This window comes from Rhinatrema bivittatum, chromosome 9, assembly GCF_901001135.1.
Source record: "Rhinatrema bivittatum chromosome 9, aRhiBiv1.1, whole genome shotgun sequence".
In the NCBI taxonomy this organism is placed as follows: domain Eukaryota; kingdom Metazoa; phylum Chordata; class Amphibia; order Gymnophiona; family Rhinatrematidae; genus Rhinatrema; species Rhinatrema bivittatum.
Genome location: NC_042623.1, coordinates 222,929,081 through 222,952,776, shown reverse-complemented (window position 1 = coordinate 222,952,776; position 23,696 = coordinate 222,929,081). Strand labels below are relative to the sequence as shown.

Sequence of the window (23,696 nt, the reverse complement as noted above, 5' to 3'; positions counted from 1 at the left end):
CATCCTCACTATTTGGACCTATGGCATACTTTGGGGAAGGGCACTTTTGTCTCTCTTGCTTCAGGCAGCAGATTGCCTTGAGCCGCCCCTGGCTTCAACTTGTTTATATTAGTATCACCCTTTTCTCTTGTTTCCTGCAATACTGGAGAAGGTGGGTGGGAACAAGAAGCAAAGGGCCAGATTAGGGGGCAGAATGACTTTTCACTGTGTGCTCCAGGATCACCCCTTCTTCTCCTCTTCTCTTCTCTGCAGGCTGCCTGGAAGGGAGGAGATGGAGAAGAACACCCTTACTGCTTTGCCTCTTAAGTCTAAAAAGAAATGCTGGAACTGCTTTCCTGGCTGTTCCCCCACAAATTAAGTCCTGACCGCAACAGAGAAAGCTCTGCTGTGTGACCTCCATGCATCTCCCGCACAGATGGCCCTAAAAACCTCCCCAAGTGGAAAACTTGCCTAGGCCTGTGCTACTTGATCACATCAAACGAATATTTCCTGGCGTGTAGCCAGATGGACTCAGAACGAATGGGATAGTATCCGCGTGCTAGCAGTTGGAGACAGATCTGACGTCAGCACGGGGGTATATATATCCCCACAGGAAGCGTAGCAACTCAGTAATTTCCGTCTCCAAAGCAGTTTGGAGTGCCTGCACGCTAGTTGAGCGTGCTTTCCAAGACTACTTTAATTTTTCTCTTTTCTTATCATTCTAGATTCTACTTTGTGTTTCCTGTCTATTCAACTTTAGAGCCCCGCCCTCCTGCGGTAGATACCCCAGGGTTCCTCCCCCAATTGAGCTCCCGGGGTGATTGCCGTGCTTCCCCGGCGGTGGAAGTCCTCGGTCCTGCCGAGGCACGGCAGTGACACAGCCCCCGGGCGAGGTTCGGGTGAGGCATACGAGGCCCTCGGTCCCTGCGTGGACGAGGTAGCGGGTGCATATCCTCAATTGCGGCGGTGAGGTGGTCCCTTCCCCCGCAGCCGGAGACCGCCTGTGTTCCAGCCGGGAAGTGCAGAAGCTGGTAAGGCGTACATCTCTTCCTACGGGTCTCCGAAGTGAGAGGATCGGCGGCGTGGCACGCCGTGGAGGACGCCATTTTGGAGCCTTGCTCAGGTACTCCACGCCCGTAATAGGCGCGGCTTTCTTCCTCCTTGTGCGTATATGGCTTTGTTTCTGTGAATTGCTGAGCGCCTATTGAATGCCACTGAGCGTATATCGCTAGCCGCATATTGCTGACAGCCTATTGAATGCAAATTGAGCGTATATTGCTGACCGCTTATTACTGAAAGCCTATTGAATGCAAATTGGGCGTATATGGCTAACCGCTTATTGCTGCCAGCCTATTGAATGCAAATTGTGCATATATTGCTGACCGCTTATTACTGAAAGCCTATTGAATGCAAATTGAGCGTATCTGGCTAACCGCTTATTGCTGCCAGCCTATTGAAGGCAAATTGTGCGTTTATTGCTGCCCGCTTATTACTGACAGCCTATTGGAGGCCATTGAGCGTATATTGTTAACTGCATATTGCTGAGAGTCAATTGAATGCCATTGTGCGTATATTGCTACCTGCATATTGCTGAGTGCCTATTGCATACCATTGAGCTGGTTTCTTGGCCGCCTATTGCTGTGCACACGTTGAGCCTATTGCTGCCGCATATTGTTGCTGTGCGCCTGTTCTATTAAGCGCCTCTTGCTACCGCATATTCTTATTGAGCGCCTGTTGTATTAAGCACCTCTTGTTGCCGCATACTATTCTTGAGCGCCTGTTGTATTAAGCGCCTCTTGCTACCGCATATTATTATTGAGCGCCGGTTGTATTAAGCGCCTCTTGCTACCGCATATTCTTATGGAGCGCCTGTTGTATTAAGCGCCTCTTGCTGCCGCATACTATTATTGAGCGCCTGTTGTATTACGCGCCTCTTGCTGCCGCAGACTATTATTGGGCGCCTGTCGCATTCAGCGCATATTGTTCAATGGATCAGAACACAGCAGAGTCTTCAGCGACGGCGCCGCCTGCCTCAGGCATTGCAGCCCTTGGCCTCTGCTCTGCATGCCAGCTTAGGGCCACGCGCAGTGATGAGCCAGACTCTCTATGTGCCCAATGTGAGGAGGCCGTGCGACCCTCAGGCCAGGACCGGTCTCAGTCACGATTTGTGGACAGTTCCCCAGGGGCTACCCCGGAGTTAGGGGGCAGTCTCGACCAATCAGGAATCCCGGGGGAGCTTGTACCCCGGCGATTGGAGGCTGCTTCAATTTCCTGGGTGGATCTCTTTAAGGGGATTCATGCCTTCGTACAGATGCAAACGGCTTCCCGTCCAGGCCCTGCGGTTCCTGCTGTTCCTGTGGTTCCTGTGGTGGCTGCGCCTGCGGCGGCTGCTGCAACTGCTGCTGCGGTGGCGGCTCCTACGGATCCGGTTCCTGGACCCTCATGCCCTTATCGCGAGCAGGACTTCCCACCGCTGGACAGCCCGGATCAGTCAGACCAGGAGGTCTCACAGGATGAGTCCGAACTCCCGGACGAGGGGGACCTTCCCCCAGGGACTGAGCCATATAGAACCATGAGGCGGTTCTTCCCTAAAGAGGATCTCTCCGACCTGGTGTCTCAGTGCCTGGCAGAATTGGATATTACAGGTCCCAGCGCTTCGGTACCCTCTGCACAGAACCCCCTGCTAGAAGGTCTTCGTCCTACAGCCCGCCATTTTCCATTCTTACAAGCGGCACAACAACTGATAGATTTAGAATGGGCGGCACCAGCGGCTTCCTTCAAAGGGAGTCGGGCTCTGAAGAGCATGTACCCATTGGCACAGGCTATCCAGGACCTGCTGGCATGCCCTCAGGTGGATGCCTTGATTAGCGCTGTGGTCAAGCGCACTACCATTCCAGTTGAAGGGGGGACGGCCCTCAGGGAGCCTCATGACCGGCGACTGGACACCATTCTGAGACAGACCTTTGAGGTGGCAGCTTTATCTTTGCGGATCGCCACCTGCTGCACGGTGGTGACGCGTGCCTGTTTATCACAGGTTAGAAACAATGCTCCAGCGGCGGACATGGAATCCGCTCTTTCGTTCCTTACAGATGCGGCATCTGACCTGGTCCGGACAACAGCTAAAGGGATTTCATCCTCCGTGGCTGCCAGGAGGCAGCTCTGGATCCGGAGATGGTCAGCTGATGCGCCTTCTAAGACACGCCTCACCAGATTGCCCTTCAAGGGCTCCTTTCTATTTGGCAGCGACCTTGATAAACTGGCCAGTACATGGAGTGCCTTTCCAGTGCCCAGATTGCCGGAAGATCGGTTCAGAAGGGGCCAGCGCGCCTTTCCAAGGCCCTCCAGGGGCAGGAGTTCCCAGCGTTTCGTTCCTTACAGGGGTCGCTACCAGGCACCACGTCCTCCGGCCAGGAATCAGTCCTTTCGGACCAAGCAGCGCAAGAGGGGAGCGGGCCCGGGTCCCGGCCGCGCCTCCCAATGAGAATCCGCCGATTCATCTGGGGGACGGAGCCATAGGGGGCAGGTTAACCCTCTTCTACCCCAGATGGGTCGAGATTACGTCGGACCAGTGGGTCCTCGCCGTTATCCGGGAGGGATATTATCTGGACTTTCATCATCTCCCTCCGGACAAGTTTGTGGAATCTTCATGTCCCATACACAAGAAGGCAGCATTGGAAGCTACCCTGGCGAGGCTCCTGTCCTTGAAAGCCATCATCCCAGTACCTGCCTGGGAAGTGAATTCTGGACATTATTCCATTTATTTCATGGTACCCAAGAAAGGGGGTACCTTTCGGCCTGTCCTGGACCTCAAGTCAGTCAATCAATACTTACGGGTACCGAGGTTTCGCATGGAAACTCTATGCTCCGTCAAGGCCGCAGTACAGCCAGGAGAATTCCTCACGGCATTAGACCTGTCAGAGGCATACCTGCATATCCCGATCCATCCGGATCATCAGCGCTACCTACGCTTCAAGGTTCTAGGCCGCCACTTCCAGTTTCGGGCTCTGCCCTTCGGGTTGGCAACGTCACCACGGACATTCACCAAGGTGGTAGTAGTGGTAGCGGCGGCACTCAGGCGGGAAGGAATTCTGGTCCATCCCTACCTAGACGACTGGCTGATCAGGGTGAAATCATGAGAGGAGAGCCTTCGGACAACCAACAGAGTGATCGCCCTTCTGGAAAGCTTGGGCTGGGTAATCAACCTCAGCAAGAGCTGCCTACAGCCTTCCCAGTCACTGGAATACCTGGGAGTACAGTTCGACACCCGGGCAGACACAGTCAGTCTCACAACCAAGAGAAAGTTGAAACTTCAGCAGCGTATCCAGTATTTGATGGGAGCCAGTCGGCCCATAGCGTGGGATTATCTGCAGGTTCTTGGTCTCATGGCATCTACCCTGGAAGTGGTACCTTGGGCGAGGGCCCATATGAGACCTCTATAACACGCCCTGCTCTCTCGCTGGAGCCCCCGTCTATGGAACTATTCCACGCACCTACCTCTGCCAGCCAGAGTGCGGACCCAGTTGTGGTGGTGGTTGCAGTCCAACCACATGAGCAGGGGGTCGAAGATGTCCTCACCCACGTGGATCTTGCTCACCACAGATGCCAGCCTGAGCGGCTGGGGAGCACACTGCGAAGAACTCACCGCACAAGGGCGGTGGAACAGAGAAGAGTCAGCGTGGAACATCAACCGTCTAGAGGCCCGGGCAGTCCGATTGGCATGCCTTCGATTTGCTCACAGACTGAAGAACAGAGCAGTCAGAGTGATGTCCGACAACGCCACCACGGTGGCATACATCAACCGTCAGGGCGGATCCAGAAGCCAACAGGTATCTCTGGAGATCGCCCCTCTGATGACTTGGGCAGAGGTGAATCTTCAGGACATCTCCGCTGTCCACATTGCCGGGAAGGACAATACCACAGCAGACTTCCTCAGCAGAGAAAGCCTAAATCCGGGAGAGTGGCGGCTCTCTTAAAACTTAAAACTAATCGGAGAAAGTTCTTTTTTACTCAACGCACAATTAAACTCTGGAATTTGTTACCAGGGGATGTAGTCAGTGCAGTTAGTATAGCTGTGTTTAAAAAAGGATTGGATAAGTTCTTGGAGGAGAAGTCCATTACCTGCTATTAAGTTCACTTAGAGAATAGCCACTGCCATTAGCAACAGTAACATGGAATAGACTTAGTTTTTGGGTACTTGCCAGGTTCTTATGACCTAGATTGGCCACTGTTGGAAACAGGATGCTGGGCTTGATGGACCCTTGGTCTGACCCAGTATGGCATTTTCTTATGTTCTTATGTTCTCACCCACAGCCTTCCAGATGATTGTGGATCATTGGGGGATTTCGGACATGGATTTACTGGCGGACAAGTCCAACGCTCAAGTACCCAGATACTTCAGCCGCAAGCGCGACCCGTTCTCACGGAATCGATGCCCTGGTTCAGCCATGGCCTCCAGGGACTCTACTGTACGCCTTTCCTCTGTGGCCTCTGCTAGGCGCTGGCATCCGCAAGATTCAGAGACACCGGGGCCTAGTTCTTCTAGTGGCGCCAGACTGGCCAAGAAGACCCTGGTACGCGGACATGAGAAGACTACTGGCAGGGGAGCCTCTTCCCCTGCCTCCTCTCCGGGACCTTCTACATCAAGGTCCCATTCTTCACGAGGATCCAGCTCAATTCTCTCTTACGGTATGGCCCTTGAGAGGGCTAGATTGAAGAAGAGGGGTTACTCGGAGCCCGTGATTGATACCCTCCTCCGAGCTCGCAAGTTTTCCACATCCCTCACATACATCCGGATCTGGAGAGTATTTGAAGCATGGTGCGACACTCACGGCACCAATCCACATGCAACCACAATCCCTATTGTGTTGGATTTCCTGCAGGATGGACTTCAGAAGGGCCTGTCCCTCAGCTCCATCAAGGTTCAGGTGGCTGCGCTGTCTTGCTATGGTCCCAGGAGGGATGGCAAGACCATCGCCAAGCACCCAGATATTTTTCACTTCCTGCAAGGAGTCAAGCATATTCGTCCGCCACTGAAGTGGCCTGTGCCTTTGTGGAACCTCAACCTTGTTTTGGATTTCCTCGCGGGATCCACCTTCAGACCCCTTCGGGGCTTGTCTCTCCGTTCTCTAACCTTGAAGATGGTGTTCTTGCTGGCGGTGTGTTCGGCACGCGGCATCTCAGAGCTACAGGCACTTTCCTGCTGTGATCCCTTTCTCAGAATCACTCCGGAGGCTATCCTTCTTCGGACGGTCCCCTCCTTTCTACCGAAAGTGGTTTCACAGTTTCATCTTAACCAAACCATATCCTTGCCTACCACGGCGGGTTTGAAGAAATCTGAAGACGGGCGTCTATTACGCTATCTCGACATTGGCAGAATGCTGCCCAGATATCTGGAAGTGACACAACAACTACGAAAGACGGACCATCTGTTCGTCCTGCACAGCGGGAAGAAGCAAGGTGAAGCGGCCTCGCGGCCCACCATCGCCCGCTGGATTAAAGAAGTTATCAGAGCAGCTTACGTAGAAGCCGGGAAGTCTCCGCCTCTACAAGTTAAGGCTCATTCTACCAGAGCACAAGCGACATCCTGGGCTGAATCCAGGATGCTGTCGCCTGCAGAAATCTGTAAAGCGGCGACGTGGTCCTCCCTCCATAGCTTCTCCAGGTTCTACCGTCTGGATGTCCAGGCCAGGGAGGACTCAGCATTTATGAGGGCGGTATTGGGCCTCAAGCAGCCTCCCGCCCAGGCTGGGAGTAAAGCTTTTGTACATCCCATTCGTTCTGAGTCCATCTGGCTACACGCCAGGAAATGTTGAGATTACTACCTGATAATCTCCTTTTCCTTAGAGTAGACAGATGGACTCAGCATCCCGCCCAGCTGCCTGTGTACATGGGTTTCACCGATTCAAGGTAAGCCATGTCTTCTCTTCCATGAGAGCGTACACTCTACCTGGTGTTAACGCCTTCCGGTTGTGAATACTGGCGGTCTCCAGCTACTATCAATCGGTCAGGGGAATCCTGTTTTCACTTTTTACTGAGCGTCAGTACACATTTCCATAACAGCTTTTACAAGGAAGATTACTGAGTTGCTACGCTTCCTGTGGGGATATATATACCCCCGTACTGACGTCAGATCCGTCTCCAAACTGCTAGCACGCGGATACTATCCCATTCGTTCTGAGTCCATCTGTCTACACTAAGGAAAAGGAGATTATCAGGTAGTAATCTCAACATTATTGGTCATTTTCTCTCATTGCCTCCTAACCCATGACTTTGTAATTTCCTCAGAAGTCTCTCACAAGAGATTTTATCATCTCTTCACAAAATCCAGATACACTATATTGATCAGCTCATTTTTACCCACATGCTTATTCAGCAAGATATATTATGACATTGCATTAAGTGGCTAAGTCAATCACAAGGACAAACTCCATCCATAGTTTTCCAACAGGCCGATACAGTAAAATCGTCGGGAGAGCTGGCGCTCCGAGGCGAGCGCCCACTCTCCCAACGCGTGCCCAGGCCACTCTTCTGGGCGCGCAATCAAGTATTTAAATGAAGGCCTGTGGTAAAAGAATGTGCTAGGGACACTAGCGTGTCCCTTGCGCTACTTTTTGACAGGTGTGGCGGCTGTCAGCGGGTTTGACAGCCGACATTCAATTTTGCCGGCGTTGATTCTCAAACCTGCTGACACCCACGGGTTCGGAAAACAGACGCCGGCATAATTGAGCGTCCGTCTTCTGACCCGTGGGTCTTGGGCCGATTTTTAATTTTTTTTTAAATTTTCTTTAAATTTTGGGGCTTCCGTCTTAATATAGCTATGATATTAAGTCAGAGGGTGTACAGAAAAGCAGTTTTTTCTGCTTTTGTGTACACTTTCCCGGTGTCGGCAGAAATTAACGCCAGCCTTTTACATTCTGTATGGCGTGGGAACAACTAATAGGCCCATCAACATGCATTTGCATGTTGCGGGTGCTATTAGTTTCGGGGGGGTTGGTGACGCGTTTTCGACGCGCTATTACCCCTGTCAGGCCGATACGGTACAGTGCGCACTGTTAGCCCGCGTTTGGCTGCGTGTTTTCGACGTGCTATTTTTACCCCTTATACACAGCCCAATCCAGTAAAGTCCGTGGGAGAGCGGACGAACGCCCGCTCTCCCGGCGCGCGCACCGGCCCCTCGCCGGTGTGAGCGATCCACTATTCAAATGAGGCGACGCGGTGCAAACGGGGAAAAGGAGGCGCTAGGGACACTAGCGCGTCCCTAGCGCCTCCTTTTGGCCTGGAGCGGCGGCTGTCAGCGGGTTTGACAGCCGACGCTCAATTTTGCCGGCGTCGGTTCTCGAGCCTGCTGACAGCCACGGGCTCGGAAACCGGACGCCGGCAAAATTGAGCGTCCGGTTTTCGGCCCGACAGCCGCGGGCCGAATTCAAAAAATTTTTTTTTTTTTTACTTTTTTTTACTTTTGGGGACCTCCGACTTAATATCGCTATGATATTAAGTCGGAGGGTGCACAGAAAAGCAGTTTTTACTGCTTTTCTGTGCACTTTCCTGGCGCCGGAAGAAATTAGCGCCGACCTTTGGGCGGCGCTAATTTCTTAGAGTAAAATGTGCGGCTTGGCTGCACATTTTACTTACTGGATCGCTAGGGAATACCTAATAGGGCCATCAACATGCATTTGCATGTTGAGGGCGCTATTAGGTGCCGCGGGTGGGCCGCGTGTTTTCCTCCCCTTACTGAATAAGGGGTAAGGGAAAACACGCGTCCAGAGCAGGGTGACAGTGCGCTCCGACGGAGCACACTTTACTGGATCGACCTGACAGTAAGGGGTAATAGCGCATCAAAAACGCGCGGCCAAGCCCCCGAAACTAATAGCGCCCGCAACATGCAAATGCATGTTGATGGCCCTATTAGTTATTCCCGTGCAATACAGAAAGTAAAATGTACAGCCAAGCCGCACATTTTATTTTCAGAAATTAACGCCTGCCGGCACCGGGAAAGTGTACAGAAAAGCAGAAAAAAACTGCTTTTCTGTACACCCCAAAATTAAAAAACAAATCAAAAATTAAAAAAAATAAATTTTAAATCGGCCGGCAGCCTGCGGGTCAGAAGACAGACACTCAATTATGCCGGCGTCCGTCTTCCGACCTGTCAGGGTTTGAGAACCGACAGCAGTAAAATTGAGCGTCGGCTGTCAAACTTGCTGACAGCCGCCGCTCCTGTCAAAAGGAGGCGCTATGGGCACTCTAGTGTCCCTAGCGCATCCTTTTACCGTGGGCCCTGATTTGCATACTGCTCTCCTGCGAATTTTATTGTATCGGCCCGAAGGGGTAAGAATAGCGCGTCGAAAACGCGTGGCCAATCGCGGGCTAACAGTGCGCTCCTCCGGAGCGTACTGTACTGTATCGACCTGCAGGTTTCTTCTCGAAGTCAGTAGTGTTTGTTCATTTATGTTTGCTGCTTTCATTGAATTTTTAACTTGCCTAGAATGTCTGACAAATAGCAATACATAAATAATGTTTCTAGAACATTTTCACTCTTCTTGAAATCAGTACAAATAAATAAATAAGATTAAATGACAAAGCAGTAGAGCTACGCCCCTGTTGAAAGATGGTCGCCGAACTACGTTGATCCGATCACGTGGTCTGTCTTTCTCGCTTGGTAATACGTCATTCATAGGCGCCCACATGCGCCGTGTTCCATAGCCTGGACTTGGCGTGAACACGCGGTGAAAGAGGTAGTGTGTGAGAACGCAAACATCTTATGCCATGCGACCAGGTACTGTCAAGCTTAAAGCGGGATGTTAACCACAGTCTTTCGGGAATGGGAAGGAATTTTGTAGGGAGGTCTCATATTCGCTTTTTTTCTTTGCATTTTCCGGCTACAGCTCTCGTTTACCTCCAACGGATCTCGCTGTACAGGCCAGTGGAGATTTCCGCTGTGTACAGTGGACGGAACACGCCACATAATTCTTCCTCATCACCTTGGTGAAAAATAAATATGTAGCAGGGAAAGACGAGGCTTGCTTCGCAACGTGCTGCCACCTGAAAATGCTACTCTAGAGCGTTTTAAGTTTAAGGAACTGGGGAAATGGTGGTGAGAGAGTTGACTGTGCTGCTTAATTTGTATTTTTGAAATATGGCTTTAGATAACTATTCCCTTTATTCATGTCTTTCTGGAAAGAAAGAAGAGTATTCAGATTCTGAACTGAAAGTGCCGTTCTTCTCTGAGCTAATCATTACTATCAGAAAGCTAAGTATTTAATGGAAATACCAAAAATGTAAAATTTGCAGACAGAAGGGCATGTAGACTTCCTTGTGCCCAAATAATATTTTACTGTTCTCTAGAAGTGAAATAGGAGAAAACTACCCGATTTTTTTTAAGTGGAGATTCAGGTAGGTGACTATGGGGTAAATAATTAAAAGTGGATGCATAGATACAAATTCACAGCCGATGCAAATTTCTGGATGTCAGGAACAGTTTTAATACTCAGACTATATTTTTTAGCTGATGATATGCTAATGAATTGCGATTATAATAAAGCAGGATGCTTGTAAAATAAGCGTTTAGCACAGGATGAGTGCGCATTTTAACTTGGGGGTGGGGGGGTCTGGTCCCCTGACATGCAGACTGGGTTGGGGTTCCCCGATAAATACTAACTTAATCCAGAAGTACTGAATGCATTAGCAGCAACTGTCACTATTACCAGGATAAGTACTTATCTGAGAAGTGTGTTTTGACTTTTTTCTGTTTTTCACTGTTTTAAATGCCAGAGCAAGTGGTGCTGAAATTAACTCCATCTCTGACCCTGGAGTTATCAGCACTAAGAAATCCTGGCCGGGTGAATGGCCCTCTCATACAGGTCCATACAGTAAACTGTGCGGGAGAGCCGGTGCTCCAGGCAAGCGCCTGCTCTCCCAACGTGCGCCCGGGTACCTCTCCTGGGCGTGCGATTCAGTATTTAAATTAGGGCCCGTGCTAATGAGGAGGCGCTAGGGACCACTAGCACGTCCCTAGCGCCTCCTATTGGCGGAAGCGGCGGCTGTCAGCAGGTCTGACAGCCGATGCTTAATTTACCGGCGTCGGTTGTCAAACCTGCTGAAAGCCACGGGTTCGGAACACGGACACCGGCAAAATTGAGGCATCTGTTTTTCAACCCACGGGCAGAATTTTTTTTTTTAAGATTTTTATTTTTGGTCCTCCGACTTAATATCGCTATGATATTAAGTTGGAGGGTGTACAGAAAAGCAGTTTTTTCTGCTTTTCTGTACACTTGCCCAGTGCTGTCTGAAATTAACTCCAGCCTTTGGCAGGAGTTAATTTATGAGTGTAAAATGTGCGGCTTGTCTGCACATTTTGCTTTCTGTATTGCGGGTGAATACCTAATATGCAAATGCATGTTGATGAGCCTGTGATGAGCTCTATTAGTTTCGGGGGGGCTGGTCGCATGTTTTCCAAGCGCAATTACCCCTTATTGTATAAGGGGTAATAATAGCGAGTCAAAAACGAGCGTGCAAACGAGGGCTAATGGTGCACTCGGCCGAGCGCACCGTTCTGTATTGGCCTGTGTATCAGGGAGTAATGTGCAATACACTTATTCACACAAAATTTCCATATCAGGGTGCTTAGTGGTGCTCCCATTTTAGCGCTCTCATTTTGTGAGCGGAAAACACCTTGCTTACACTCCCAAAATAAATGTTCAAATGCAGACAAAAGTGTGAGTTGGCCAGAACGTACCTTTCTGCAAAGACCTGATGGATACTTTTTATCCATCGAGTTTAAAACCAATAATTTAAAGCAAAACTGTGCTGGTGTCTTTGCTTTGATTATTGCCTAAGGAAAAGCTATATTCACAGATTTGTGTTCGTTTCTTCTGTACATAATTTTTCATTACAAAATTATGATTTTTAAACAGTAAACAATTCAGCCATAAACCTAAAGTCCTAGAGAGAGAAAAAATGGACTCTCTTAAGCACATCTTATCAGTTGGGTGGAGGGGGAGGGTCCTTTCAAGAAACAATGCCACACAATTTGATTATATTTTAGAGAGGCACCATAGAGGATAATAATCAGACATTTCCATGGGTAAAAACACTATTCTACACATGGAAATGGGCTCTGTGTTATCGCCCACTCTAAATGCAGGTAAAAGTAAGCACAGTTTGCACTGGAGAAGGTACGGAGAAAGGCAACAAAAATGATAAAGGGGATGGAACAGCTCCTCTGAGGAAAGGCTAAAGAGGTTAGGGCTGTTCAGCTTGGAGAAGAGACTGCTGAGGGAGGATAGGATAGAGGTCTTTAAAATCATGAGAGGTCTAGAACGGATGGATGTGAATCAGTTATTTACACTTTTGGATAATAAGAACCTAAGAAGTTGCCATGCTGGGTCAGACCATCAAGCCCAACATCCTGTTTCCAACAGAGGCCGAACCTGGCAATTACCCAAACACTAGAAGATCTCATGCTACTGATGCAGTTAATAGCAGTGGCTATTCCCTAATTAACCTTTCTTCTTCCATCGCGGCTCTCTGAGTTGAGGCCAGGCCTGCGCGTTCGGTGCCGGAGACCCGCTGGGGTAAGGCCTTTTAAACCTCTTACCCACAACTGCCGCCAGCGCCGACCACAAGCAGCCGGGACTTGGGCCGCTCCTCCTCTTCCCTCCGGAGCCAATTAGAAGCCACCGCCCGAAAAGCCAATCGGGGGACAGCCCCGACTGGACTTTAATCAGCGCGGGCAGGCTAGGCGCTGTGCGCCGAAGGTGACGCAACAAGGGCAGGCCCCTTTGTTGCGCGCACCTTCATTCAGCCCCGGAGTGTAGTCGCAGCCCTCTCTAGCTGCAATTACATTGCCCACCTTAGCAGTCACCGCAGACCTCAGACTAACCAATATCTCTTCAATCACCACGTCCAGCAATCACTAAAGCAACCTCAGCTTCAATTCACTCTGGCATTTATCTTCCCAGCCTCCATCCAGCAATCAATTTGTCCCAGCCTCAGAACCAGCATCACTCAGAAACTAGCATTCATCCAGCATTCAACTCACATCCATCCGGCATTTCACAGACCTTAATTCCTGGCCAGACCCCTTAGCTCGGCCGGAACTCTATTCTCCAATCCGAGGAGGATCAATCAGGCACAGCTCAGATTGACCCCTGCCCGCACCGGCTATCGCCGCTCCGCCCTCTCTCCTCACCAGCTCCCCTGCCTGATCAACACCTCCCACTCTCTCCAGGATGCGCTCCTTTGCTATCCCCATAATTTACAACCACTTGGCCAGACCGCCTAAATTTAAAGGCAAGTGCTCTCCCTTCCAACCGTCAACAGAGGATCATTCCCATCATGATGATATCAGTCACACAATTACTCTGCCTTTCATTATTCTTTCTTACTCTATTCAACACCTAATCCATCACCCCGAGAAAAACTCACATACTCAACGACTACCTGTTAGAAAACCAAACCAGACATCTGTGCAATCACAGAAACCTGGTTTGAAACCTGCGGACACTAGTGTTAATAATCAGCTCTTCCTCATTCAATCATACGACCTCTCAATTCCTAGACTCAAAAGAGAGGAGGAGGGCTGTTCTTAGCTGCAAAAAAAGGGCTAGGCCTAACACTACACCTCTCAAATTCTACAACTAACTTAGAATTCGCCTTCTTTAAATCGGCCTAATTTACGCCCCCCCCCCCCCCCCCCCCCCCCCCCCCCCAGGAACACTAGATTCCGATCCTTCTCCGGTCATCGAACTCATCGCAAAACACTTCAATGCGGACAAACCAGCCATCCTGATGGGAGACTTTAATCTGCATGTGGACGGCCGGCCACTCTCCTCGAACTGCGAAACCCTACTCGCCGCACTCAGCCATTTGGGTCTCAGACAAATTGTCAACAGCCCAACCCACAAAGCAGGCCACACGTTAGACCTCATTTTCATAAATGAGGGAATCTCGCTAGCAGCCAACCCAATTTGCTCTCCAGTCCCATGGTCGGAACACCAGCTCATCTCCACGGTCCTAGAGATCAAGGATCACCCTCCCCAGGCTTTCCAGATTACCTCGGTAACATTCAGGAAACCCTGTTCCAGAGAACTCCTTAGTACGCAGCTCTCCAACGAATTAGCTCAACTCGACCTTTCTGACGCCAACACGGCGACCTCATCCTGGACCAGCAGGATTTCAGAAGTTATGAACATAGTTGGCGCAAAAATCCCTCCACCCCAACCCTTGCGAGCTACAAATCCCGCCTAAATGCCTACAGGAACGTCATCAACAGAACAAAGAGAATTTTTCTCAAAAAAGATCCATCACTTCATCTTCGATTCCAAAGCTTTGTTCTCCTACGTATCAGCCCTCACCAAACCGTCCACACCTCTCATTCTAGACGACCAAGCCATCAGCAAAGCCAAGGAATTGGCAGACTACTTTGAGAAAAAAATTGCCACCCTTATCGCGCCCCTCTCGGCGCCCATTCCTCCGCCCCCTCTCTCACTCTCTACCGGTCATCAATGAACATCTCTAGTATCCTTCGAGTCCACATCTTCTCTGGAACTAGAAACCATCCTCAAGGAAAATTAAACCCTTTCACACCGGTTAGACCACATACCGTCCAACCTGCTCGTTACCATTCCGAATATCATTGCCAAGCCTATAGCAGAAGTCATAAACTGCTCTCTTGCTCAAGGGCTTGTCCCAGACCAACTCAAGCTTGCAATGCTGAAACCTTTATTAAAAAAAACCCAACCTATCACCAGACCCAGCCAACTTCCGCCCCATAGCGAATTTGCCTATGATCGCCAAACTCATGGAAAAATTCGTAAACAAAACAGCTATCTGAATACCTAGAAGAAAATGATATTCCTCGCCCCAACACCAATTTGGCTTCCGTAAGGTACTAAACACGGAATCATACTATCTTCTCTCTCGGACACCATCCTCCTAAACTTGGAAAAAGGACAATCATATCTACTCACTCTTCTGGATCTATCCGCGGCCTTCGACACCGTGAACCACACTATCTTATTACAGCAACTTGCAGACATTGGCATCAAGGGAACTGCATTCAATTGGTTCAAATCCTTCCTTGAAAACAGGTTCTTCAAGGTAAGGATCAACAATAAAGAATCCACCCAGTCAGATCCAAGCTGGGAGTCCCCCAGGGATCTTCTCTCTCACCCACCCTATTCAACATCCACCTCCTCCCGCTCTGCCATCTACTCACCAACCTAAAGTTAACTCACTACCTCTATGTGACGACATTCAGATCCTCATCCCTATCACAGAGTCGCTTCACAAAACATGGTCCCATTGGAATAGTTGCCTGCAGGCCATCAACCGACTTCTTACCAGCCTCAACCTTGTCCTCAACACCAACAAGACAGAGATCCTTCTAATAGCTCTGGACAACAACAACGTTCCTCTCAAACCCCCCCCCCCAGTTCTTCCCAACTATCCAAAACTTCATTTAATCACTCTCCACATGTGAGAGACCTGGGTGTTCTGCTCGACAACCAGCTTAACTTGAAAAAATTCGTCAATAACACCTCCAAGGAATGCTTTTTCAAATTGCAAGTACTTAGAAAACTAAAACCACTCCTACACCTCCGGGACTTCCGCTTGGTGCTCCAATCAATCATCTTGTTAAAGTTGATTACTGCAACTCCCTTCTTCTGGGTCTACCGGCTAACACCATTAAACCCTTACAGATGGTCCAGAACGCGACTGCCAGGATACTCACCAATGCCAACAAAAGAGATCACATCACCCCCATCCTTCAGAACCTTCACTGGCTACCAATCAAATTCAGGATTCTCTTCAAAGCCCTCAGGATGATCCATAAAGCCCTGCATGATATCGCTCCCCTCAATTCAAAGACACTCTTTATACCCCTCCTGCTGAAACCTCATTAAGGAAGCGGGCCCTTTCCACAGCTGGTCCCCCCCCCCCCTTTGGAACTCCCTCCCTCCGGACCTCCGCCAAGAATCCTGTCCTCAGGTTTTTAAAAAGAAGCTGAAAACATGGCTTTTCAGCCAGGCCTTCGCGGAGAGATAAACCTCCCACTGTAACTTGCCCGCTAGCTAAGTCAGCTCTACCGGTTATCCATCAGCTACTCCAGTTTTTCCCCTTACTATGGCGTTCCCCTAAGATTATTTGGAAGATTCATCATGTATAGTGTAACGGCTCACCGCCAGCGCTGCCCTGGGTGCCGGTCCTCTGCCTCTCCCGCAGGCCTTTCGTGAGTCCCTGATGTCCCTGGAGTCCATCAGCCGCTCGTAACTCCCTGGGTTCGGGTCTCAACTGGCCCTGGGTTTGCTGGGCTTCCAGGTTCTCCTTGCACGGAGTTGGGGTGAAACAGCCCCCAATCCCCAAAGATAACACAGAGAGACAGTTTCTTCAAAGCATTTTATAAGGCAATAGAAGGACTATTAATTTTACTCCTTCCCATCCCCCGCCTCCACCAGCTCTTGGTGTCTCTCAAAACCTGGACAAAATGACCCTGCCCCCCAAGCACTCCCGCTCCCTTATAACCGGTGCTTGCGCAGGAGTTACCTTGCCAATCCCAGATAACTATATTTTATATACCAGACACTCCAGGCTCTCCCGAGCTCTTCTCCCCAACTTCCTTAAGGTGTAAGTTATACCTCTCCCCTTTCTGGCTACTCAATATCCATAGGAGAGCTGGAGGATTCCTCTCCCCCAGAACCTACCTACCTACCTCCATCTCCTCCTCCTCCTGTTTCCCAGAGATGGCTTTTTCTGGCCATTGCCACCATGTGGGCACGCCCTCTTCCCCTAACTCATCGGTTCACCTGTGTCTGACTCGTTATTCTCTGAGTCTGCCAGCTGTTCGCCTTCAGGCTTCCCCACGGGTCAGGTGGTGGCTCTAAGAACCTGGGATTTGTAGTTTTTTCTTGTCCTCAACCTGCGCTCTCTGCTGTCTGGCTCTGGTATTACCTGCCGTCCTCTGTTGTCTTGTCTGTTCCTGACCCCGGTAGTGCTGCACTGAATCACAATAGCCCATGTTTATATTATACTTAAGTATATTTCTGTTGTACCACATGTTCTTGGTTTCTTCATGTTCATTATACCTCATGTTCATTGTATTCACCCCTTGGCGACAGTTCAGTTTCTATGTAAAACCGGTTGGTGATATGTATCCTATACAGGAACATTGGTATATAAAAGTTAAAAATAAATAAATAAATAAACTTGATTAATAGCAGTTAATGGACTTCTCCTCCAAGAACTTATCCAAACCTTTTTTGAACCCAGCTACACTAACTGCACTAACCACATCCTCTGGCAACAAATTCCAGAGCTTAATTGTGCATTGAGTGGAAAAGAATTTTCTCTAATTAGTTTTAAATGTGCTACTTGCTAACTTCATGGAATGCCCCCTAGTCAGCCGCATTCATGGAATGCCCCCTAGTCAGCCGCTCTGTTATTTGAAAGTGTAAATAACCGAGTCACATCTACTCGTTCAAGACCTCTCATGATCTTAAAGACCTCTCATATCCCCCCTCAGCCATCTCTTCTCCAAGCTGAACAGCCCTAACCTCTTCAGTCTTTCCTCATAGGGGAGCTGTTCCATCCCCTTTATCATTTTGGTTGCCCTTCTCCATTGCAACTATAAGAACTAGGGGGCACTCCATGAAGTTAGCATGTGGCACATTTAAAACTAACAGGAGAACATTCTTTTTCACTCAGCACACAATTAAGTTCTGGAGTTTATTGCCTGAGGATGTGGTTAGTGCAGTTAGTGTAGCCGGGTTTAAAAAAAGGTTTGGATAAGTTCTTGAAGGAGAAGTCCATTAACTGCTATTAATCAATTTGACTTGGAATGGCTTCTGCTACTACTGGCATCAGTAGCATGGGATATTTGCCAGGTACTTGCCAGGTTCTTACAGCCTGGTTTTATCCACTGTTGGAAACAGGATGCTGGGCTTGATGGACCCTTGGTCTGACCCAGTATGGCAATTTCTTATGTTCTTATGTTCAGAGGAATTCCCAAGGGGAAGTAAGAGGACAGAATAGAGCAGTGTGTGAAGAAATTCCTACAATATCTGAATGTAATCTGCTTTGAAGTGTTAGGAAAGGTAAAATATAAATACAGAATTTTTTTGCACTATTACTATGCAGGGAAAAATTAACAATTTAGGACTTGTTTTTAAACTATTTCATCAGATAGAATTCAAAATTGACTCTGTTCACTATTGTTAGATCCAGAAGAAAGCATACTGTGGGTCTACTGTACAGTAATTGTGTATAAAAATGATTGCAATTGACAAATTGGATGGTTTGAGCTCCTTATCCAAAGATGGCATTTTGATCATGTATGTACATAAATCTATGGCCCTTTAGAACATGCAAATGACCATGTGGAAAGGCAATTATTATTTAAGTTAATGTCTTGCTGTTTAAGACTCATACTGTAGGAGAGTTGTTCTTTTGTTGAGTGAGACAAGTGATTCTGACAAGTCAGATTTGTGCACTAATCATCTTAAATATGGGCCGATACAGTAAAGTCTGCAGGAGAGCGGGAGAACAGGACACTCTCCTGTGCGTGCAATACAGTATGCAAATTAGGTCCGGCGGTAGAAAATAGGTAAAAAGAGGTGTTAGGGACACTAGCGAGTCCCGAGCGGGCGGCTGTCATAGTGGTTTGACAGCCGATGCTCAATTTGCCGGCGTCTGTTCTCGAGGCCCGCTGACAGCCACGGGTTCGGAAACCGAACACCGGCAAAATTGAGCGTCCGGTTTTCAAGCCGCGGGCCTACTTCAAATTTTTTTTCTTTTTTTTTTTCACCCTTCGGGACCATCTGACTTAATATCGCCATGATATTAAGTCGGAGGGTGCACAGAAAAGCAGTTTTTACTGCTTTTCTGTGCGGGCGCTATTAGATTCGTGGGGGTTGGACACGTGTTTTCGACCCCTTACTGAATAAGGGGTAACGCTAGCGCGTCAAACGCGCGTCCAATCAACGGAGCGCACTGTACTGTATCGGCCCGATGATAGTAAGATACAGACTGCAGTTCCTATTGTCGTAGAGTAGGACATTTATGAATTTTACTTTATACATTTCCATTCTCTTTGGCACTTTTTTAAAATAAAGGAATCAACTGCAATTATATTGTGCCTACCAGTACAACACATTTAGAAATAGTCATTGAGCTACTAATTTGACTTACTTGGGACCTGAGCTACGTCAGGTAATTGGAGGTGTGGTATTTCTGGTCATTATTCAGAAGGCATGGCATTACAAGTCAATAAGATATTGTAAGAAAAAAGTTGAGACCGGATGCTTGATGGCATTGGCAATCGTCAATATACAGACGAGCTTGCCAGAGGGACGCGCCCTTTGTGACCAATTGCATCTGATCACAGTGTCGTTTGGATTTTTAAAATTTTTTATCTGATCTTGGGACATCATCACTTGGGCTAGTCACTTGATCGTCAGACAATAGATAAATGGTATGTCAGCCAGTAGAGACTGAATATGCTCTGGTGCTTTATAATTAGTGTATCATCAGTACAAGGTGCAAAATTATTTAAGGAACAAATAAGAGGATTGGCAGTCTAAGCAGAGTGCTACAGATTATATTTGTTTTTGGGAGAATACGGTATGCCTATAGATCTCTCTTATTCTCATGGCGTGTATTACTGCCATCTTTCTGTAACAAATCTTCCCTCAACTGCAGGCTCTGTCCCTGTTCTGTAGATTATTTTCTTCTTTGCTAGAAATGATGGAATTTCCTTTTCCTTTCTGCTAGACAAGTTCTTACACTTGGGATTTTCCTGCTCATCAGCTGCCGGAAACAGAACACCCTCTTCAAGACATCATTCTGGCTACAAAGGAGGCGTTGGCCCATAGGCCCCTTGCCAGTAGCTTCCATCTCCTGCAGCTGCAGACAAGTGTAGATGTACTTTCCAAACCTTCCCAGAGCTAGAGTACAGCCCAGCCTGGTAGAGCTTTTAGTTCCTGGGCAACAGTTTCTTGAGGCTGCTTTCCTTTAGGTGCCTTCCAGGAAGAATCCTGGTAGATGGCAACCTAAGAACTGATCATTGCTTCCCTAGGGTACTGAGGTTCCCTCCTAGTGGTGATCCCACCCCCCTCTGTTAGAGCAGGGATCCATGAGAACCTAGCCCTATTGAACAGAGAATTGTGTTTTCTTTTTGGGGATACCAACATTTTCTCTTTGTAAGAAGTTGCCATACTGCGTCAGACCAAGGGTCCATCAAGCCCAGTATCCTATTTCCAACAGTGGCCAATCCAGGATAGAAGTACCTGTCAAATATCCAAACAGTAAATAAATCCCATGCTGCTGCTGCCAGTAATAAAATGTGGCTTATCTTTATTGAGCAGTTATGTCACCTACTGCCTAAACTCTAGGCAGTGAACAACCAAACATACATAAATAAAACAAACATATGTAGTAAATACTTCCGCACCTCCATGCTACTCCTGTTCTTTCTAGGTTTGAGTGGGAGGAATAAAGAGAACTGAAAAAAAAGAAAGAAAAATGACAAGTCAGAATAGGGAGCCCAGGCAGGCAATGCGGCTACAGCCTGTCATCTCCAAGAATTTCTCGGAGATGGTGAGTATGGGTTGCGTTGGGAGCAGGGGAATTTGGAGAGAGAAAACTGGCTAGGCGCGCCGCATATCCGGTGCACACCAGCGCATGGACTAATTAAAAAAAAAAATGCTCCTGTGGATCCCAGAATGGTCTCTAGTGTTGTCAACTCATTTATTTATTTATTTATTTATTTATTTATTTATATTTATATTCCGCTTTTCACACTTTTTTCAGCACTTCAAAGTGGATTACATTCAGGTGCTTTTGGTATTTCCCTAATACCCAGAGGGCTTACAATCTAACGGGCTGATACAGTAAATCCCGCGGGAGAGCTGGCGCTAGAGTGGCCTGGGCGCGCGATCAAGTATTTAATGAGGGCCCGTGGTAAAAGAGGCGCTAGGGACACTAGCGCGTCCCTAGAGCTTCCTTTTTGACGGGTAGAGTGGCGGCTATCAGCGGGTTTGACAGCCGACGCTCAATTTTTCCAGTGTCAGTTCTTGAGCCCGCTGACAGCCATGGGTTCGGAAAATGGATGCCGGCATAATTAAGTGTCCGTCTTCCGACTTAATATCGCTATGATATTAAGTCGGAGGGTGTACAGAAAAGCAGTTTTTTCTGCTTTTGCGTACACTTTCCCGGTGCCGGCAGAAATTAAAATGTGCGGCTTGGCTATACATTTTAATTTCTGTATTGCGCAGGAATAATTAATAGGGCCGCATGTTGCAGGTGCTGTTAGTTTCGGGTGGGGGGGGGGGTTTGGTAGTGCGTTTTAGACGCGCTATTACCTCTTACTGTATAAGGGATAAAAATAGCAAGTTTAAAACGCACAACCAAATGCACTGTACTGTATCGGCCTGTTAGTTTGTACCTGAGGCAATGGAGGGTAAAGTGACTTGCCCAAGGTCACAAGGAGCGACAGTGAGACTCAAGCCCTGGTCTCCTGGATCGTAGCCCACTGCTCTAACCACTAGGCTACTCCTCCACTCCATTTAGTCTGGCAAGAGATAGGAGACCTGACCCTTCCTCCTCAGTGAGGACTTGCCTTGAGCAGGGAAAAAGCTATGTGAGGGGGCTGGCCTGAGTGCTGATTCGGCATAAACTGTTCAGGGAGAAGAGAAGCTGCTACCTTTTAGGCCATTTAGGCCCAGCAGTCCTCCAGATAAAAGACTGAGGCAAATTGAGGTACCCTGGACACGGCCTCTAGCAAGAGCTTACTGGGGCCCATTGGGAACTCATTCCATGGGTTTTTCTCTGGAATTTGTCTTGTTGCCCCAGGCTTTCTGTGCTATACAGAAGCCTGGCTCTGCTTCTGGTTCAAGGTCCACAGATTTAGGGAGATGGATAGAAAAAGTGGTGCCCCCAAATGCTTGAGGGGTACACTTACTGCCAAAGCTTTGCCAAGCTACTCTGGACTCCAGAGAAGTGCTGGTCAGCAGATGAATCAGAGCCTAGTACTCTCCCGAGCCCTCAGGAAGAGGGGCAGTGCTGTTCAGAGAATTTAACAACATTGGTGGAGTGGGATGCCTTTAAGGGGGGCACAGAGGAGGCATGGTGATGGGAAAGTTGTACCCTTTTTCCTGCAGAGGAAAAGAACAATCTCTTGTGAATCCCAAGTGTTGATACACTGGTATTAGTGGTAACCTGTAAAACAACCATCATAGTGGAGGGAGGTACAGCCCTAAAGGATCCTCAGGATAGGAAGATTTAAAGCAATTCTAAAACAGGGCTTTCTCTACAGGGGCCAAGGCAATTTGGGCCTCGGTTTGTGGAGGCTCTGTAGGTCAGGCAGTCATGCACTAGAGAGTTAAGAAACTATGCATTTGGAATCTGCAGTTGTTTTTTTGGCAGACATGAAGTTTGACCTGTTTAGGCTATCCTCTAGGTCAGTTGCCTCTGAGGTGGCAGCCAGAAGACTCCTCTGTCTGAAGAATTGGGCAGTGGACTCCGTATCCGTCATGCCCTTGCAAGCTCCCTTTTGGTGGGGGATTACTCTTTAGAGAAGTTTAGTAAAGGATTTGGTGAAATATAAGTCCTAAATCCTTCCAGTAAATAGAAACGAATTAGGTACTGGGGGGCTGAGAAGGCATCATCTCAAATACCCATGCAAGGACAAATCATCTGGTTAGGCATCCTCACACATGGGGCTGAATAAAGCTTATTCCTTCGTGGGGCCAAAAGGACAAGGGGATACCTGCTTGCATTCACTCTCCACAGTGATATCCAGCAGATCCCTTTAATGATTAGGTGGGTGCCTTGCTTAGTTTTACACAGAGTGGACCCAGATTACTATGGATCAGTGGATCTTAGTTTTAAGAAAGTATGCATCAGAGTGCATTTCCTCAGTGCCAAAGGCCTTTATAATCTCCCCATATGCATTGCAAATAAAAGGAGGCAGGAGGAATTACCCTTCTAAAGTTGTGGGACTTAGAAACTATAGTTCTGGTCCCTCCCCAGGAAAGGGAACAGAGAACATACTCTATTTTGTTGTTCCAAAGAAGGACAGCACTTTTTAACCATTTGTAAGTCTAGGATGGGATGAAAAGTGTTTAAGGGTAACTCTCGCTTCAGAATGGAAATTCTTTACTCTGTCATGGGGATGGTTAGAAAAGAAGAATTTCTTTCGTTCATTGGATCTTGCAGAAACATATCTTCATATACCTATCAGGACTTATCAAAGCCACCTTCGCTTATGTGTCTTAAGCGAACACTTCCTTTCCAGCTGTACCCTTCGGGCTTGCGACTGCCTCAAGGCCTTTACCAAGTTCATGATAGTTATGGCAGTATTTCTACTCAAGCAATGAATAATGGTACATTCTTATTTAGACAACTGGCTCATAAGAGTAAAATCCATCAAGTATCAGTGGGCATCAGCCATGGTAGTTCATCTAGAGAGGCTAGGCTGCTCTCTACATCAGTGGCAGGGCTGGAATGAAATTAGAACCAAAAAGTTACCAATAAGGGCCCTGACCTCAGCGGTCAGAGTAACAGATAAATATGAGAAAAATAACTGTGAAAGCTTGCTTAGAAGACTGGTTGGGCCGTTTGGTCTTCTTCTGATGTCATTTCTATGTTTCTATGTAAAAACTATGCAAAGAGCAACAGAGATCCATTTTAGTTCCTGGAGTACTTAGGTGCTCTTTTCAACATAA

At 48.2% G+C, this 23,696-nt stretch overlaps 1 protein-coding gene across 1 annotated transcript in view; it reads left to right on the top strand.

Annotated features, from left to right (window-relative positions):
* The first annotated feature begins 9,600 nt into the window (after positions 1-9,600).
* Positions 9,601-23,696, top strand: part of LOC115098835 (rRNA 2'-O-methyltransferase fibrillarin-like) — a 198,835-nt gene continuing 184,739 nt past the window's right edge. Inside the window, 1 exon segment of the mRNA XM_029615833.1 lies at positions 9,601-9,751. Within this exon segment, the coding sequence (XP_029471693.1) occupies positions 9,742-9,751 (10 nt within the window). The 5' untranslated portion in view covers positions 9,601-9,741.